This window comes from Ambystoma mexicanum, chromosome 1q (genome assembly GCF_040938575.1).
Source record: "Ambystoma mexicanum isolate Mex_15411 chromosome 1q, UKY_AmexF1_1, whole genome shotgun sequence".
NCBI classification, from domain to species: domain Eukaryota; kingdom Metazoa; phylum Chordata; class Amphibia; order Caudata; family Ambystomatidae; genus Ambystoma; species Ambystoma mexicanum.
The window spans coordinates 591,158,926-591,176,504 of record NC_090922.1 but is presented as its reverse complement, the minus strand read 5'-3'; the positions used below and the strand labels follow the sequence as shown (position 1 = coordinate 591,176,504).

Below are 17,579 nucleotides of genomic sequence, written 5' to 3'. Positions count from 1 at the left end.
CTACTTCCTGCCTCACTGCACCCAACTCCTATTGAAAGCACCCTGTTCAAACTCTCTCACTGTGGGTCTGTCTCCATCTCCAATGGGAGGTTGGGGCACTAAGGGTTTCATCTGTGATATCTGGGCCCATTTGGCAATAAAAATACTAGAGAGATCCATGGCATTTGGCCCTCCTCCTGACCACAAGTGCAAAATCGTTCCTGGATTCCTTGATGGTCATGACAATGAATAGGGAGCCATCATTTTGGAATCCGGCTGTCTTTCCATGGTAGCTGCCAGATTCTGCTATAGATTCTCATTGTCCATGGTACCTTCCCCGTGCCACTGCCTCCCCTGTATACACTCGGCTTCCTCTGTGGTTGACACTGCTGCTAAATGAGGGGGACAAAATGGTGAGCCACGGAGGTTGGGGGGCGAAGCAAACAGCCTTGTGCCCCCTAAAATTACGCTGATGCTGCGAGTGCCTTCCCTGTCTGTCTCACAGACCACGCTTGCTTGGAATCTTGATCATACACAAGACTTAGAGAGACTAGAGGGAATATTTATCTGGACCACTTTAAACAGCCCTCTTTAAGTCAAAAGACTAAAACCACAATATTGTTTAAAGGGTCCCTTGCTTCTCCAGTTCCTTATTCATCTGGCTCAATCATATATGTTGTTTATTCATTAGATTCCAACATACTCTTTCACAAGTTTTTTTGATCAAAAATATCAATTTATTATCATTGGAAACTTGATCTCCAGCGTTCAATGTGTAATTCAAGGTCTGTATGCTGGCTTTGGTTTTTAAGAGTCTGACCTTCATGCTGAAACGTTCTGGTGTATATTTATGCATGTGGACTGGGTGAGGCCGTTGGGGATGGGCGAGATGCTCTAAGTTACTTCCCTCAGTGTCCTTACAACGTAGCTAGAGTTGATTCCATTTACGCAATACAAACAGTAAGAATAATCATACTCATGTTAGAATCTTCATAAGTGGGTATGTAATGTGCCGTTCCAACACTTTCAGTACCCGCTTGTCAGAATTCCAGGTTGTTGTAACTAAGTCTGTCCATGTTTGCATGCAATACTTGGATTCTTGTGCTGCATGGCATTCTTATAGATGTGACAACAACACCCAGACCTTTCCTCCAGCCCATTCTATTTCAGGGCACATACTTGACAGCAGCACACAAGTGCAGCCCAATATCTGCTATCCCATAGCAGGAGTTACAGACAGGCAACCCCTGTGTGCTGCCTCTGTGACATTTTGTGTAACATTCTTATGGAGCGCTTTCATCAACAAGTGAGTTTTTGTGATCTCTACAACTTGAAGTCCATCTTCTGCAACAACACCAAAATCATGCCGGACAATCAGTAGAACACAGACATCCGTAAACATATATATATTTTTTTTATTATACAGGATATTGCAATGCATTTGGGTTCCAATCTAAAACTCAGGGGGCCACGTCCCTCCCCACGTAATGCTGAATCACTGGGGGACAAAGGGTAACCGGCATAGCCCTCCTGTCCTCCTACTCGCCCCTGCCAAGATGAAAATACCAAAGCATCTCTGTGCAAGACGTGTAGACTATTTAAATATAATTTAAAAACAATAATAAATTCAATGTTTAAGCAACATGTTTACCCTTTATGAAATGAATTACTTTTTAATGAACAATTGCCGTTTTGGTCAAAGAAAAATGTAAAATATCACATCCCCCCGCCCGATACAAGCAACAGCCCATACTTTCCCAGAGATTATGTACAATGATCACGTTTTAGTCATCTGAATCAATATCCCGCTTGTATAGAGCAAAGTTGTTCATTCGGCTCTTCATGAACACACATTTTAATAGTTAAAATAAAAAAACAAGGTGACAATTAAGTATTAATTTGGCGGAAGGTGTGCTTTTATTCCCCTTTCTGTCCCACTTCCACCTACATTATAAATCGCATGACCCTGTACCCTTTTTATTGTAGACAATGCCCCCTGGCCCAAATCTGTCTTTTATTGTCAGATCATTCCTCGGTGGTCTGCCAGAGGGAGGGGTGAGCAGGTGTTGCCATTCTGGCAGACAGCCTATGTTAAGCTTTGGAGCCCGATGGATGCCAGCAACAAACCAGAGGGCCCAATTATTGGGAGCCTAGGTTGGGCATGGCTGGCAGTACTTGCAAGAGGCTACAACACTGCACAACTATGTGTTTGGTGGTAGCAGAGAGGGCATGAATGGCTGTAGATCCCGATGGCCCCGGTTTGGAACATAGAACGCGTGCTCTGCCATGATGCAGGTATACAATCTTTCACCAATAGTTGCATGATCTAAAAGTTAGCAATTCCACTGACTAATAACATAGGGGCATTTTGGGTTAATGCTCTTCGATTATTCAGTAAGCACAATGCATTTGACATGGAGCCCAGCTTTCACAATAAGCGTTAAAAGTCAGCAAGCTAGTTTTTTGCACTGAGTGTGCCCAAAATGCTTCTACTAGGAGAATGGTAAATCGGTGCCAATCAACACAGACGAGATTCTAATTGGCTTAAGAAAGACGCCAAAAAAGTTGACCCCAGGAAAGAGAGTGCCCACCTCTTCCAAAGTCACTGTGCAAAAGACAAAAAGGTGGTCTACATCTACCTAATTCTCTGGATCACTGACAAGGATGACAATTCCTTGGTCAGTTTCCCTGTGCAATGAAAGAGAAGCGTCACCAGCTCTTCCTGTTTCCCTGTTTAAAAGGCAAGCTAGACACTCCTTTCTTCCTGTTTCTCTGTGTGCTGGACGAGAAACATGCAGGTGTCTCCCTCTTTTCCTGTGCAATGGAGAAAGGTGCGCTCTTTTTCTGTTACTCTTTGCTATGAACTACATTTAATGAAGGTTACTGACTGGTCCTGAGCGATTTTCCCTCCCAAAGCCGGGATCGGATTACAAATGGCCTAAAATAATTGCAGTTCTTTCTGCACTTCAGATTACAGGCATCTCAGGAAATCCACAGCAAGACAGGGCATCTGTAATAAGGAAGGAGCCCGTGTGCTGCATTGAATGCCACAGTCCGACAACATGCACAGACGATGGGAAATGTCATTGACCTGACAAAATGCCCAAAGAGACAAAGACAACAATTGAGATGTTTCAGCTTCATGACAGAAAAATCTGTATCACATATCAAAATTGAGTACATTGTCACATATTTCAAAGACGCAACAAACTCACCTTTTGGCAAGGAAATCTGTATACTTGAACTATGAAGCACACTTTGTGAATATGCCAAAATATGGAGCAACAGTTTCCTTATTTCTCTCGTACTGTCTGTCAACTTTGGATATTTAACCTTAACTGATATTACAAGATATGACTCTCCTGCAGGATTGTAATTTAGGGGGAGACTGGGGACGTTGGTATGGTGCTGGCTCACCTCTGCACATTTGAGCACCAGCTTTTGCAAACATGGAATGCGTTGAGACAACATTCACAAAATGGTTCCTTTGAGTCTTTGTCAAACTCTGGAAAAGCTTTCAGTCTTAACGCACCTTCTAAAAAATCCTGCCCAGACAACTAGAAAGTATGATTAGACACCACAAGCGTTGTGTCACTTTCCCAACCCTTCTGGCGCAGGGCTTTTTCGGTGTAGACGCATCCACACAACTGCAGGGCCATTATTCTTATGATATGCTTAGATTGGGATGAATGTAAGCATATACAGCTATCCCCAGCATTCCAAAAGCATGTAATAGCAGCAAAGAACATCCAACCGTGGAACTGCTGTGTTAAGTGAGCGTGGTGTTAACATCTTTTAATGCAGCATTTGTGGAAAAGGAATTGTGCCAATTTGTACAGTGCCGTGTAGCTTATTTGCTTATCCAAGAGAAACTAAGAAATCAAGGCAGTGTAGCAGGTCTGCAATTCCTGCCTCTTTCTCTGTCTGCAGCCATTTCATGATGTCAACCGGAAGACAAACTGGACATGTCACCTCCAAGCCCCAAAACCAGCAGTTAATCATTAGGTCGCTCAGGGACACACTGTTTGTGTTTGTGCCTTCTTGAGGAAGCACTCGCACCAAACGGCAGTGGCATCTGCCTAATGCTGTGCTTATATTCTGGTGGCACTGTGGGCATAGCAGACACTAGCATGAGCAAAGCATAGAGTGGCTATGAGAGAATCGCGACAGCATAGGGTATGCCTGACTCGCCAGTAGACCCACAGAAATGGGAACAAAAAAGCAAAGTTATGTGAGCCATTTAAATGGCAAAATCAGTAAAATAGTTCTTGTAAAACACAACCCAGTGGCACACTAACCAAAGGCGTTGTTGGGTGACAGATCACCACCTGGAACTAAACTGAACTACAAACCCAGACAAAGCCCTGGATAGTTCCACAGTCCTGCTGTGTAAATGTACCCTCTCTATCGATCCCCATCCACCTACCTTGCTCTCCTACACTTTTCAGTGGCAACAAAATAGTTATTAAATGCATAATAAAGCAATGATTAGTAATAAAACAAATCGGGTTATAAACATTGTTCGGAATGGTTTCACGTCGAGATACATAAAATAAAGCAAGGTATTTAAAAACAAAGTGACAGTTCTCAGTAAGCAGCAGTGAGAAAACTCCTGTGGAGAGAAGGGAAACAGCGAGTGAAACAGCAGAGGGGCCTTTCTGAAAGCATTGTGGAAAAATGCAAAAGGGTCCTGCTTCCAGTGGGGATTCGGGAAGATTTAGGGAGGGCCTCTGCTGCTCCGGGGCCGATTTGTGTGTACTTTGTCGAAGTCTGGTTGTCTCCATGTGGAGCTATGTGCTCTCTTTGGCCAGCTGCGAGGTTTGGGCTACAGGCAGCGACTGGGGCGATGCTGGCGGTGCACTTGTGGCGGTTTTGATAGAGTTCAGCGTTTTGCTAAACCAAGAGTTTTTGGCAGCCTGGATCTCATTCATGAGAGCTCCTCTTTGGTGCTCCAACTCCTGCAAGGAGAATAATGGAGAAGAAAATCAAAATAAGTACTAATGCACAAACCTAGATCTGCCAATGCACATCAATGCAGCACTACAATGCAACCTAGATTTGTAGCAATCAGACCAACATAGAAAGCCCTGGAATGCACCTCAACTTCGAGATGCAGCATTCCCAGTTAATTCAGCCTCTCGCCAGCAGCCCTAACTACATTCCACTTTTATAATCCACCCCAGTCATGCCATTCACTGAAACCTGACATTAATTCTGCCAGTGCACCTCAATGAGCAGGTTGTTTGTCATGGGACTGTGCACATAGTTATTGCCAGGCCAGTTCGCAGTAAGATGTAGCCTCTCCACTAAAACAATTTCTCAAGGTTTTCCGACATACTGACAGACTCAACAAAAAGGTCATGGGTTAAATGAGAATAATGGCCAACATAAATAGTATTAAACATATATACATCTCAGGGTTAGTGATAGCCATAGCCACCTGGAGTTATGGTTATAATGGACTCCTCTTCAAAAAAAATGTTTTTAGGGTGGCCAATATAGTAGACGAATTTGCAAGTTATGCTCCCAAAAAATACAGAGCCTTAATACAGAGTTTTTGAAAGAAAGTTTTGTGCACTTTCAGTGGAAGGGGCAAAGTTGTACGGGGACCCAAAACTAAAATGTTCACATTCATTCACCATAGACACATTTTTGATTGCACCTACAGCTTGAATCATCTTGCGAAGATTAGGCACACACCCGTCCAGTGATTTCATTTAAAAGGGGACAAAAGTAGGCCAAAATCAATTTGTGATATTTGGGTACACCCGGTAAAGTCTACTGACCCACATTTTGCTAGTTACCTTCCTGACTTAACTACTTGGTGTAAGCAGATACTTTTCCAAGAACCCCAACCCAGGCTAGCATACCTAGTAAGGGGTAAACTTTCAGCAGTTCAAAAATAGGCAATTTGATTGGTTGGGAGCTTGGAAAATGTTTCTGGGGTTCGTGAAGGGGATGGGTACGTCCCTCAATCTCTTTGTTCTCAATTTGCTGAAAGAAAGGGCGTTGGACTCTGGTGAATCACTGTATCTCGCCTTCATGGAACTAGAACAGGCTTTAGATGGTGTTATTAGGGGGAGGCTATGGGCAAAATTGAGGAAATGGGGATGCCTATTAGACCTAGTTGAAGCAATAAAAGCCCTATATACCAGCACTTCCGTCCGGATCCGACTATCAAATAAGGGGCTTTTGTCGCAAAAGATCAAAACTTTCTGGAGATTAAAACAGGGGTGTGCCTTGGCACCACTTCTGTTTTTTCCATATATAGCATATCTGGTGGAGTCCCAAGGTGAAGTAAGGGCTGTTCCACCGAAAATCAATGGTAACATAGTACCGTGGATTCTCTTTGCGGACAATCTGGTCTTTTTAGATCAGACCCAGATCGGTCTGCAAAGGAGGCTAAGAGCCTTTGAGTCCTTCATGAGCTTAAATGGTATGAAGATCAATGTCGGTAAGTCTAAAATTATGGTCATGAAATCAGCTGGCAAAAGGAAGTGTGAGAGGTTTACTTGGAAAGTAGGGGGGACACCCTTAGAAATTGTTGACACCATTATATATCTAGGATTCACAATTAACAAAAGTAGAAGCGAAATGGATCATTATCAATATTTAAAATCATGGTTGTCAATTCTGATTAATCAGGGAAGGAGTTTCCAGAATATGGGAAATTCACGCTCATCCCAATAATCTCTTTTTATAAACAAAAAGTGGGCCACATTTTAACCTATGGAGCCAAAGCTATTCTCCATCTCTCTTTCTCTGTGTGGGAAAAAGGTTTGAAACTTCACAATGGACTACCAATGTGTGCGATAAGGTTAAAGCTGAAATTGCAATCACTCGAATCCATGGTGGTATGGAAAACGATGGACCAGTATCGAAAATGTATTGAGGAATCCCCTGCTCGGCCATTTGATATTATGCACAGTGGCCTGGGGGCAGTGGATAAACATTTAGGTGGTTGCAAATTGAAAGTGGAGAAAATCTAGAAGGGGAGAGACATTGAGGTTGGTGAATTAATGTGTAATCCATCAAAGGTTAAGAAGAAGCTCCTGGCTTGGGATTGGATCAATACTAAAGAGCGCTGTGAGAAAGATAAATTGAGGTGCATTAAACTTGAGGATGGGAAAGGCTTGAATGTGCTTCCAGGGTATCTTCAAAAGTTCCCATCGCCAAAAATTTGAGATATGCTACTCCAATGTCGATTAAACATTATAGACACAAAGGAGGTGCAGTGGAGGCGGAAGGTCCTAGGGGTACTTGGTCCGCAGTGGAGATTTTGTAATGTGGTAGACTCAGTGGAATCTCCTACGCATCTGATAATGGCTTGTGAATCACTAATTCAGGCGAGACATTTTTTCTTGAAAGGACATAGGGATAAGGGGGTGACCCTGTATCCACTGGATTGGTGGAAGTGGGTGTTGATGGGTGACCAAACAGGCCTGGTAATTGCCACAATGAAAATGCTAGAATTTCTATTAGCAGATAATGGAGAAGGGGAGGAATGATCTCGTTTTGTTTCTTACGAGACTATTGAGGGGTAGGTTCCAGAAACTGTAAGAATGACTTGGTTGTGAACATTGAAGATGAATTTTTTTTAAGGTGATTGTTAATGTTATTAATGTTAAAGGTTTATTTGTAGCTTGCTTAACAATATGATTTGTTCTTGATTATGAAATCAATAAAACAATTTTTTTTAAAATTCAAACACCCACCATTGTGGTTCGTGAACATTTATCGGGGTTCTCTGGACCTGTGCTACAAAATAGTGGATAACAGCATATTACAGTCATCTCGGGGAGCGAAGGACGGTAGACAAAGGGAGGGTGGGGGCAGCAGATGTGTGGAATATGACAAAAAAAATGCAGGTTTGTAAACACGCAAATTAGTGTCTGCGGGCATAGAGTGTGTTTCAGACATGGATGTCTTTGTACCTGAATCAATCTGCCTCACTCTTGTTTGCTGAGGCACGGACACACACTTGGAGGAAAACATCACTGCACTGTGGGGTAGACTGGAGCTGGGAGGCATCCACAGTGTGCTCCTCACCCCCTTTTGAAAAAAAATATATAAATACATGTAACCTGCACTATCCAAGGATAAATCCACATACACATGCCTTTGAGGTCCAGCATTTAGGGCTAGCAGCTGTGTAAACAACTGTGGAGGCTCTGCTCTGGAACATAGATTGAGGCGTAATACAGGAGGTGGCCCAGCACTCTCCTTTCATTATGTTCCCCCAGCCCCCTGGAAGACTGTCACACCTCACCCACCTGTGCAAACTCCAAGCCACTACAGGGCTCTTTAATACAGGCAGATCAGAGCCTGCGTGGTGCGGAGTAGGGATGCTACATTGTGCAGAGTAATCCCTCTCTCTACACGTAGTGCTTAGTCAGTGAGAGCAAATAACCTGGGCTGCACCGAAACAAGACACAATGGACTAGTGTGCCAGGACTTGAGACGAGACTTCTTTCGTCCTCGCCACTCGGGGGACAAGAGTGAGATCAAGTGAAACTAAGTCATGCCAAAGGAAATAAAGAAACAAATGGTGGCAGTACAAGATTAGTGTGAAAAGAACTCTGTAGTTTTCATTTAGTGTACAGTCAGGTATGGTAGGGGTAGTTTAAGGCAAGGTCAGGGTAGTTAGGAAAGCACGGTTCACTTTGTGTTCCTGAAATTGTATTTCGTACAGAGAATGAAACAAGAAGAAAACCAGCCTTTAGGGAATCTTATCAGAATGTCTCTACAAGAATAACCCAGAGATTGCGACCCCTTTGTGAGATGAACGTTTGCCAGTCCTTGTAGCTAGATATTCGCAGTGCTCCAGCAATAAAAACCCTGAAAATAAGGGTTGACAAATCAAAGGGGAAAAATGCTTTCCAGCTCTAAGTGGAGACGTTCAGGTACTGGGAGTTGGGGCAGTCAGGATGAACAAACACAGAGCTCTTTTTTGTCGTTACAGATCTCTAAAGTCTGTTGGAGTGTCTGATTTTGTTATTTTGTCCACTTACCCTTTCCACAGGAAGTGTGTGAAATGTGCAGAAAATAAAAGTATTTTCCTTCGCCTGTTTGGTATTGGCATACCGGGATGAGCAATGCGCACCAGACAGTGCGTTCTGTCCCTTTCATGCATCTCTTTAAAGTGGGGGCAGGCTTCAGTATGAAACAATGCTGTCCTGCTTGCCGTTCTATCGTTTAAACAGGAATAGAACGAATGAAAGAATTAATTGGAATTTATAAAGCGCTACCACCAAAAACACATCTTCTTGCTGTCCCGGAAAACCCAAAAACCAAGAAAGAGGAAGGCAGAAGCAGGAACACTTTTTAGGAAAATTGAGTTTTTATTTTCTTATGCAAGTTTCTCTCTCCCTCTCCCCTGCTAACCTCCTTTCTTTTATCTCCACTCTCCTTCTCCTCCCTAACTCTGTTCAGTTTTTGCCGACTGGTTGCCTGGTTCACCTACGAAGCCTACAGGTCCCAGGCTCCCACTCCAGTCTTTTGCATTTGCCTCCAGGCCACTGCACTTTGTTCAACATTACTGCACTTTCAGTTGAGTGGGGCAACCTCTCTGCACTTAACCCAGGGCACGGCTCCACTTGACTCTTTGTTGTCCTCCACACTCCCCCCGTCTCTGCACCTCTGTCTGTACGTATGCATGACCTAAATGTACTAGGATCAGTTAGTTTGTCTGTCCTGTCCCCTCCAAACCACCCCAGTTTTCCACCCCCTCCTCCCGAGCTTGGTCTCAACTCTATGCACTTGCACTAGGAGAAATGTCGTCAGGCCTAGGATGCTATTTTTTATGTTTAGATCATTCAGAATCTTCAATGCCTAAGAATGATTACTGTATTCCCTTGTTACCTTCCCGCTTTGAAGCACTTCACCTGTGTATAAGCGCTATATAAATAAACAATAAATAAATAAAGTTGAAAGGGCTGCTTATAGTTATAATATCTTCCGGAAGCTGATTCCACAGGTTAGAACCCAAGCAATGAAAGGATCTTCCCATGGCTCTAGCCTGCTTAGCCACAGGTGCTAAAACCCCAAGAGTGTATAGGCTGAGCATAGATATTGAATAGGGCAGTACCATTTGAATTTGGCTCTATAGTAAAGGGGGCCAGGGGTCGGGGTGTTAGGAGTAAGCCAATATAGTTTCCTAAAAACAGGGGAGATGCAGGCAAGATGAGGAGTGCTGGTAGCAATACATGCAGCAGTTTTCATAACCTGAAGTTAATTAAGAACATATGCGGGAGCACTGAGAAATACAGCATTACAATAATCCAATGTACATCCCATAAGGGTTCTGGCAATTTTAGCACAATCGCTTTCAGACAAAAATTGTCTAAAAGTTTGAGTAACGTAACATGATGACTAGAAGAGGGCAGCATGGTTAAGCCTGAGCCAACATAGTGAATGAGGGATCAAAGAAAAGGCTCAAAAGGTTTTACAGAGTCTGTAAAGGAAATTTTTACAGTCCAATTGAAACCTTTTGATAAAGGCTTGATAACTGATTATAAGCACCGGAACTAGAAACCAGTAACAATTCAGTCTTTCATTGGCTTAAAGGAAGCCACTTATTTCGCATTCAGGATTCAAATGTCTCGAAAAGACATTTCACACCAGTAAAATTGCAAGAGACTCCTCCAGATAGCTCAAAAATCCTTTGTATGCCATTAACATTATTTTGAAAATGCACCTGTTTACTACTCAGGAGATTATGTAGGGGATTTAAATATAAATTAAATAACATCTAGAGAAGCAAGATTTTTTCATTCTCCTTTTTGACATATCACTGGGACAAGCCTTTTAGGGCCATCAGTGTGAAATGTGCACACAGCCCAGGGTATCATACATTGGCGCCGGAAGCGTCCAGACACAAAGTATGCAAAGGGACTGGCCAGTGCATCACTTTCGCTGGCGCACATCACCCCAGAATTGCACAGGTCTGCATTTTCAATAAGGTGATCTGGGCATTCCCCAAAATCAATTATCTAGGAAAAGCTATTTTTAGAGAACTGATATTTTGAGAATCAGTCCCATAATATTAAATTCTGTTCCTCAAATAGTCCTGAGAAAGTCTCAATTGATCCCAAATGTCCCCTGACGTTGAGAGGACTATGGAGCATGTTAAGTTAGGCAACAACCACTTCCCTGAAACCAATGTTCACATTTTGGGCAGCCTGAAGACGGGTTTTGTGACATCTTAATAGGAAAGTCTAAAGTAAAAGCCCCTCCCTCCTACACCAGAAAATATGTTGTCTATATTCGCTTCATTGCATCTCACTCCCCTGCCAATGGAACCCACCAGAGCCACAACTAACTGCATCACCCCTTCACCCTCCACCCCCCTCAATCCAGTTGAACAGAAAGCTTTGCTGCCTTTTAGCAAGACCATATTCAGTCTACCGCCATCAGGTGAGAGCCTTCTCTTATGTACATCACACTTCAGGCACTCTTCCAGAAAGACAATCAATCATCTCCTATCAACAAGGCCAGAAGAATAGACCCTTCCTTCTTCTGCAAAGATTCATCCGTCCATGCTCCTTTAATGGAAGAGGCTCCTCTGACAGCTACTAGCAAATCACAAGGCTACCATCAGAAGAGGCACAAATAATCCTCTCATACATTACTGGATTCTTCTTCCCTACTCTTTTACCCCACAAGAGGCCTCCCTCCTCCACAGAGAAGCCAATCCAAGAACCTCACACTCAGGAACAATATGTGGTGGAAACCACTTGGGCGAGGTGCGTGGATGCATATCACTGTACCTGTATTTTGCACTTGGCCTCCACCAGCTGCAGTTTGGTCTGTGCCAGCTCGAGCTCCATCTGCCGCAGGTGCTTTTCAAGCAAGTCCTTCTCGTCATCTGAGGCTTCGGCTCCCTGAGAATCTTTCCCAGATGCAGAGCGGCGCAGAGTCCCTTCCTTACTGAAGATCTCACTGCAGTGAGTGCAGGACATAACTTTACCCTGTAAGTATACACCAAGAGCAAGCAAGGTTAGGCATGCTTCTGTTCATGTCTGAGATAATCAATCTACAGATCTTAAAAAACTACATTATAGCAGCAGTTCAGGAAACTTGGAGCCTGGCTTTGTCAGTGATAGTTCGAGACATTATAGAGAGAACATAACATTCCAACCATACTGTGAGGGGTTCCACTGCTGCTGTAAATAGTCTGCTCTCTGGAAATACCCACTCAACTGTGGAACTCCAACCTCAGATGCAGGTATCTTATCGATGGAAGGAGTCTGTGAACTGTCATGGCCGGGGATCAACAACTTGGGACTCAAATAGCAGTGCAAATAGGTTAATTTTACAACACAAATGAACCACGGACTTGGAATGCACTGTGTAACAAAGTAGATTTTTTTTTAAAAAACAAAACAAAGTAGAGCACTTCCTGGTTGCAAAAGGACCATACTTTGGTAATCCGACTCTCACTTTCTGTAGGCTCTGCCTACTGTTGGTTAAAATGAAAATCACTCAGAAAGCTCCCGTCTCTTGTTCTGGCCAGGGTGCTCAAGAGGTAGGTGGTCCCTTTCACCTACTAGGTTCAAGGGGCCCTGGGTCGACAGACCAATTCCACACCTTGAAGACACTTTGCCAGAGCTTGCTGTTGCTGGGAACTCCGGGATGCTGTCATCAGACTCTGCCACAGCCTCTTCCAACCTACGTTCGTGAAGTGTACCCTTCACAAGACACTGATACTTGCAACACTCTGGTCCTTCTGTACTTTCTTCTCTAGCTCCCAAGCTTGTGCCTCCTCTACTATCCTCCTCAACACAGCCCACCCACACCCCTGTTTGTTTCTCTTCCTTCCACAGCTTTCTTTCTCCCTCTTCTATAGAGAAATCATACTATCAGCCATCTTGGGCTTCTCTCACTCTTTCCCCACTCCTCCTTGATTCTCTTTTTCCAGTGTGCACCTTTTTAGACTCTCTGCTTTTCCAGCTCCTCCACCTCTTCTGAATCTTTCTGCACTTTCACTCAGTTGTCTTCCACCCGTTCCTTTCTAAGGTATCTGCACTCTTTTCCCTGCTCGTCCACCTTTACATTTATTCTGCTAATTGGTCGCGTCTCTAAGTCCTTTACTCTGTTTTCAAGTCTTTAACCTCTTTCTCCAACTGTCTCCCTTATCTGGGGATTTTCCCTCTTCTTCCTTTCCTTTCTCTTACTCCTTCCCTCCTACTCGTGCCACTTCTGTATCTCTGCCCCCACCATGCTTGCTCTCCTGTTCTGGCCTTGCTCGCCCTTCCTCCTCTCTCTGCACTGTAATCATATTCCATAAGCCACACTGGATAATCTGAAGGCTGTTTAAACAGCAGCCCGGGCCTGCCCTCAGGGATTGCGAAAGCTGAATCTTACTAGCCACAGTGCTAGAGGTACCAAACATTGGGAATGGCTTGTCAAATTTGAACTGTCATTTTTCACTGATCTGTATTTCTTCACACAGCTCCACAGACTGAGTTCACAAGAGAGGAGTGGGCCGTTTTCAATATGAGGTAGTTTCTGCATTGCTTGCCAACAGCTCCACCCTCCCCGGATCCTCAGCCCCTGCCCTACTCCCCAGCCGCACATGTCACACCCACAAGCTTGTGAGTCTGCAGTGACAGATGACTGTCAGCCTTCCACGAGTCAAACCACTGATGTGTACCAGCAGTTGCCAGGCAGCAATATCCTGGGCAGCTCCTGTCTCCTGCAGAGCCCGCTGTCTAAGAACCTGCTGCTAACGCCCAGCAGATCCCCACTTTGCTTCTAAGGTGCAAGTTAAAACAGTCATATGATTTGGTCCTCCAAAGTGACATAACTTCATCAGACTTGGTTGGAGAATTACTATTAAGGTCTGACCAAACACGAGGTTCACATGTTGGCAATCTGGACTCTAGGATAGCAGGAAAGGGTTAGGGAAATGCAGGGGCACACCACAGGTCAGAGATGGGCTAGGAAGACTAGGGGAGCCTTCCATTTACCTCCTTTGGGGATTACATCATGAAGTGAGTGTTGGCACCAGCTCCTCACAGTTTCCCCAGCCTCATCTTCTAATCTTAAACATGTAACTGTCACAGAGCTGCTGTCAGATGGAAAGTTCCTACAGAATTCCAACAGGTCAGATGGCCAGTTTTCCAACCATCTGTGCTGCCCTATTATACCCTGGGCATCGATTCTCTTGCTTAGCAGTCGCTAAACCATGCATGGACTTCCAGGAAAAAGTAACAAGGAATGGAACAACTATGCAGGTTTTAATGAGCTTTTCCATAATTGCTCTCTGTATTCCATGAAATTCCATGTGTTGGAAAAGTGTGAAGTATTAAAAGGAATCACCATGATTTCCATGCTTCGCTATCACTCATCTTTGAAATCCCATGGATTCCAGCAACAATTTCAGAGAAATTACAAATGTTTGGAGACTTGTGGCACCAGATTAACATTGTTAGGTTAAGCCCCAACTCACAATATCATGAAGGTAAACAGCCTAACACAGTAAAGCAATTAGGAGCACTCAATCTGATTGTTAATAAGACGACCTCTTCTAATGATTAATGTGAGTGGAATCACACATGGCACACACTGAATAGAGAGCTGCAAAACGTGAATGGACCTAATGAACCATAAAGCCCAATGTGGAAAATGTTGGAACTAGTTCCCCATCACGTGTTGAGTAGAGGAGCGTGTAGATTGGAGGAGCGTGTAGAGTGGAGGAGCGTGTAGAGTGGAGGAGCGTGTAGAGTGGATGAGCGTGTAGAGTGGATGAGCATGTAGAGTGGATGAGTACGTAGAGCGGATGAGTGTATAGAGCGGATGAGCGTATAGAACGGATGAGGTTATAGAGAGGATGAGGTTATAGAGCGGATGAGGTTATAGAGCGGATGAGGTTATAGAGAGGATGAGGTTAGAGAGGATGAGGGTATAGAGCGGAGGAGTGCGGGGAACGGATGAGTGCGGGGAGTGGGTGAGTGCGGGGAGCGGGTGAGTGCGGGGAGCGGGTTAGTGCGGGGAGCGGGTGAGTGTGGGGAGCGGGTGAGTGTGGGGAGCGGGTGAGTGCAAGGAGCTGGTGAGTGCAAGGAGCTGGTGAGTGCGGGGAGCAGGTGACTGCGTAGGGTGGGTGAATGCGAAATACAGGGGCAGACAGGGTGCATGCGTGGGGCAGACAGGAGTGCATGCGTGGGGAAGGCAGGAGCGCGCGGGGCGGACTGGAACGCATGAGTGCGTCGAGCAGACCGGAGTGTGTAGCGCTGACGGGGACGCATGAAATGAATAAAAGTCCATAGAACGGACTGGAGCGCATAGAACTGCGCGACGTAAATAGTATGGTCTGGAATCCAGGGAACGTTTGAAAGAGCATGTAACCCATCATATCACACCCCACGCTTACTCTCTTCTTTACACCACCACTCAACTAGAACACAGAGATACTCTGACACCATTCGGTATAACTGTTCTCATACCAACACCTCTCGCTCACTCACTCCCCATCACTCCGGTCTGCTCGACGCACTCATGCGTTCCATCACTCTAAGTAAACACTGCTGGTTACACACCCCCCAGCCAGGCGTGCTCCTCAGGCCTAACGCAGCCACAGTCGGTCTGGATAAATCCTGCCAGAACGAACACATACCCCTGATATCAACCACCACACCTACCGCTAAGAAGCAGCTATTTCACGAATACTGCACCAGCTGCACACATACCCGGTGCGCACACGCGCCGTTGACTCTCCCTACTCTCTCTACTGACCTGAACTTCGGTTCCCAAGGGCGTTCAACCTACCAGCGCCTTCAGACCATACCAATGGTATATAAGGCGCTATATAAGCTTACCTTCACAATCTCCAACTCCTCCTTACTGGCTGTCTGCTGCTTCTCCAGCCGGGTACTCAACTGGGAACAAATCTTAAGGGAAGGAAGAAAAGAAATACCTTTACCAATGCACATGTACCAAGGGTAAACCAACTGGTTTGCTCACAGGCAGACAATGTTCATTGGCTTCCGGGTCAGCAAGAAAAGGGACTCACCTGTTTATATTCTGCAATGATGGCAGTGGTCTTTTTAATTTCTAATTCGGCCTTCTCTAGTTGTTTGCGGAAAACTTCCTTAAGCTGCAGCGAAACAGAAAGAGTGTGAGCGTGAAAAAATCAATTTACCTAACAGGCAACAAGGTCAGGATTAGTCATTGGCAAACGACACAATAACAATTCACCCAATGGCATGATGCCTAAGTGTGGTTTCATGAGTAAAGGATACCTACAGAACAAGTACAGTGAGACTCCCTTTTTGGCACACCATAATAGAGTCACAACACTGAGATTGTGATTTATACCACAAAAGTAGCTTTTAGGAGCAGGTGATGTCACAACAATCACAAAGAAGCAATTTTAGGTTATGATCTAAATTGTAAAAAGGCCTCCACTTTCATCCTGCGCTTCTGAACAAGGCCTTTTTGTGCTGTCCCCCTTTCAGTTTGCGCTCTCAGGCACTACCTGTTTGTGGTGTCTCTCTTTTCAGCCTGCGATGCCTCGCCTTTGTGGGCACGTCTCTACCCGCAAGCCCCTTTGACAGAATGCTGTTGTGGGCCGTGGCTGTTGTGCTTCCTTTCCTTTGAGATTGATGACCAAACCACTGCCAGCATTGTTACCTGTTAATCTCTAATTTACTGCTCCTACATGTGCTTCTTCTTTAACCCTACTTTTACTGGTACTGACTGTTGTGAAGCCTGCTCCCCTGGGGTCTGGCTGCTCTGTCCTTTCTGTTGTCTCTCTTAACTGTAGTGTGTTGTGCTTCCTGCGTTTCTGGGTTCCTCGTTCAAAATGCACCTTCTCTGTTACTTTTCCTAACCACAGACCCACACGAGTACATTTGTGGAACTGACTGTGAACAGCTGCATTCACATTACAATTATCACAGCGAGCATCACCAAATTTGACAACTCTTTCTCTGTATGGGGCATGATAAATATAGCAGTCGATATTGATCTGGTGGTTCCGGTCCGGCATTCTCCAAATCATGGCCTCCTGTTTTGCATCCAAAATCTACTGCCCCCTTTCTGTAGCTGTGGTCTACTGCAAGTGTGAAAACAGAGAATGCCCAACAGCCCCTCAAGCATGTGAAAGGTCAGACGAAGAAAGGAAATCTTACCTGGGCTGTTTCCTCTTCCTGCTTCCGTTTTTCCTCCTCTGTATCGACCAGTCGCTGCTTGGTCAGGAGCAACTCCTTATTCAGCACGTCTGCCTTGTCCTCGGCCTAGGAACCAGAGAAGGAGATTTTATCATCTAAGCAGCAAAGATTCCATAACATTGTGTTTCGAGTCCCTTCTAATAATATATGCAAGGCACCAGGATTGGCGGAGTTGGACAGCTTAAAATGTTGTACTTACAAGCAAGATCAAGCAAGCCTATAGTAACACTGAAGAAATTGAAGGTTTTCTCAACAACCACCAAAAACATATGACTGACCACGCTGCCTAAAACTTCAAACCCAAGTAGATGCATGTCTACTTGCCCAGTTGCCTCAAGTTAGTGTGCTTGAAATGTTCCGACAGTCTGTGCTTTGTGGTGCATTTCAATCTGGGGGAGATTGCGCATTTCAATTGGGAGCAGTCAAAGC

The 17,579-nt window shown here is 44.7% G+C and overlaps 1 protein-coding gene across 5 annotated transcripts in view; it reads right to left on the bottom strand.

Annotated features, from left to right (window-relative positions):
- Positions 1-1,374: 1,374 nt before the first annotated feature.
- The window catches only part of RABGAP1L (RAB GTPase activating protein 1 like), a 3,056,406-nt gene continuing 3,040,201 nt past the window's right edge, over positions 1,375-17,579 (bottom strand). For all 5 annotated transcript variants that reach the window (XM_069641102.1, XM_069641106.1, XM_069641103.1 and 2 more), the window contains 5 exons: positions 17,112-17,216; positions 15,992-16,075; positions 15,798-15,869; positions 11,748-11,948; positions 1,375-4,937 (listed from right to left, as the gene is read on the bottom strand). In XM_069641102.1, coding sequence (XP_069497203.1) covers positions 4,770-4,937; positions 11,748-11,948; positions 15,798-15,869; positions 15,992-16,075; positions 17,112-17,216 — 630 coding nt within the window. In that variant the 3' untranslated portion in view covers positions 1,375-4,769. The remainder of the gene's footprint in view (positions 4,938-11,747; positions 11,949-15,797; positions 15,870-15,991; positions 16,076-17,111; positions 17,217-17,579) is intronic.